Source organism: Phaethon lepturus, unplaced genomic scaffold (assembly GCF_000687285.1).
Source record: "Phaethon lepturus isolate BGI_N335 unplaced genomic scaffold, ASM68728v1 scaffold43123, whole genome shotgun sequence".
NCBI lineage: Eukaryota > Metazoa > Chordata > Aves > Phaethontiformes > Phaethontidae > Phaethon > Phaethon lepturus.
In genome coordinates this window covers 5,928-6,734 of record NW_010529124.1, presented here as the reverse complement: position 1 = coordinate 6,734, position 807 = coordinate 5,928, and the positions used below count along the sequence as shown (strand labels likewise).

The window sequence follows — 807 nt, the reverse complement described above, 5'->3', positions numbered from 1 at the left end:
AAGAGTGTTATTTGCTAGCATTTAGCCACTGCCATTCTATTTCAAGCAGCGAGCTAATCCAATTACTGCACTCTAAATAAATGTTTCTACTCACAGCATGTCTGCTCTGTGTGTCCACAGCACTACACAGGTCATGGCAGGGTCACAGCTCAAATGCTTGACTTGGCTTTTAAGTCAGACAGCCTTATGTGCAGCCAAAAGCCCGCCTATGGCATTCTTTAATTAAGCTGTCTATTTAGACAATGCCAATTTCAGACCTTTTCTATGCAGACTCCATGAATATATGAGGAGCTTTTGCTCCTAATTCAGGCATTTAGTTAAGTACTGCAGATATTCCATGCTAGTCTCCAGTGCTGAATGCCTCCCAACAAACAAGAGATGAAGTTTAAGATTTGGTTACTGAAATACTTTACGTAAACATCATTACTGTCTACAGGTATCACCTCTAGATACAGCAGAGTGTTCTAATCCTTGTACAGATGATTACACTGAATGGTGGTCTACATATCCCTGAAGATTAAGGGCCAGTATTACTAGAGTACTACTTTTATATACTAAAAGTGGTGCTAAATAAAATAATTTTTCCATGTTTACTATTACTTCTATCCATAACTGACTATAGATTCATTAGCAAAAGGACATACAGACAAAAGGTAAAACAATTAATCTCCTTTTTAACAGAGTTTTGTTGGATACACAAGCATGACCCTTTAACTTACTCATCTGGATTCTTGCCTGTATTGGCATACGGGTTCTCTCTCATTGCTCTTGTTTTGGGATCATAATAAGCAGAGTTTGGATCTAGGT

General features: G+C 38.0%; 1 protein-coding gene across 1 annotated transcript in view; it reads right to left on the bottom strand.

Moving 5' to 3' along the window:
- Positions 1-807, bottom strand: part of SLU7 (SLU7 splicing factor homolog (S. cerevisiae)) — a 10,955-nt gene that overhangs the window by 4,587 nt on the left and 5,561 nt on the right. Inside the window, exon 8 of the mRNA XM_010283843.1 lies at positions 720-807. Within this exon, the coding sequence (XP_010282145.1) occupies positions 720-807 (88 nt within the window). The remainder of the gene's footprint in view (positions 1-719) is intronic.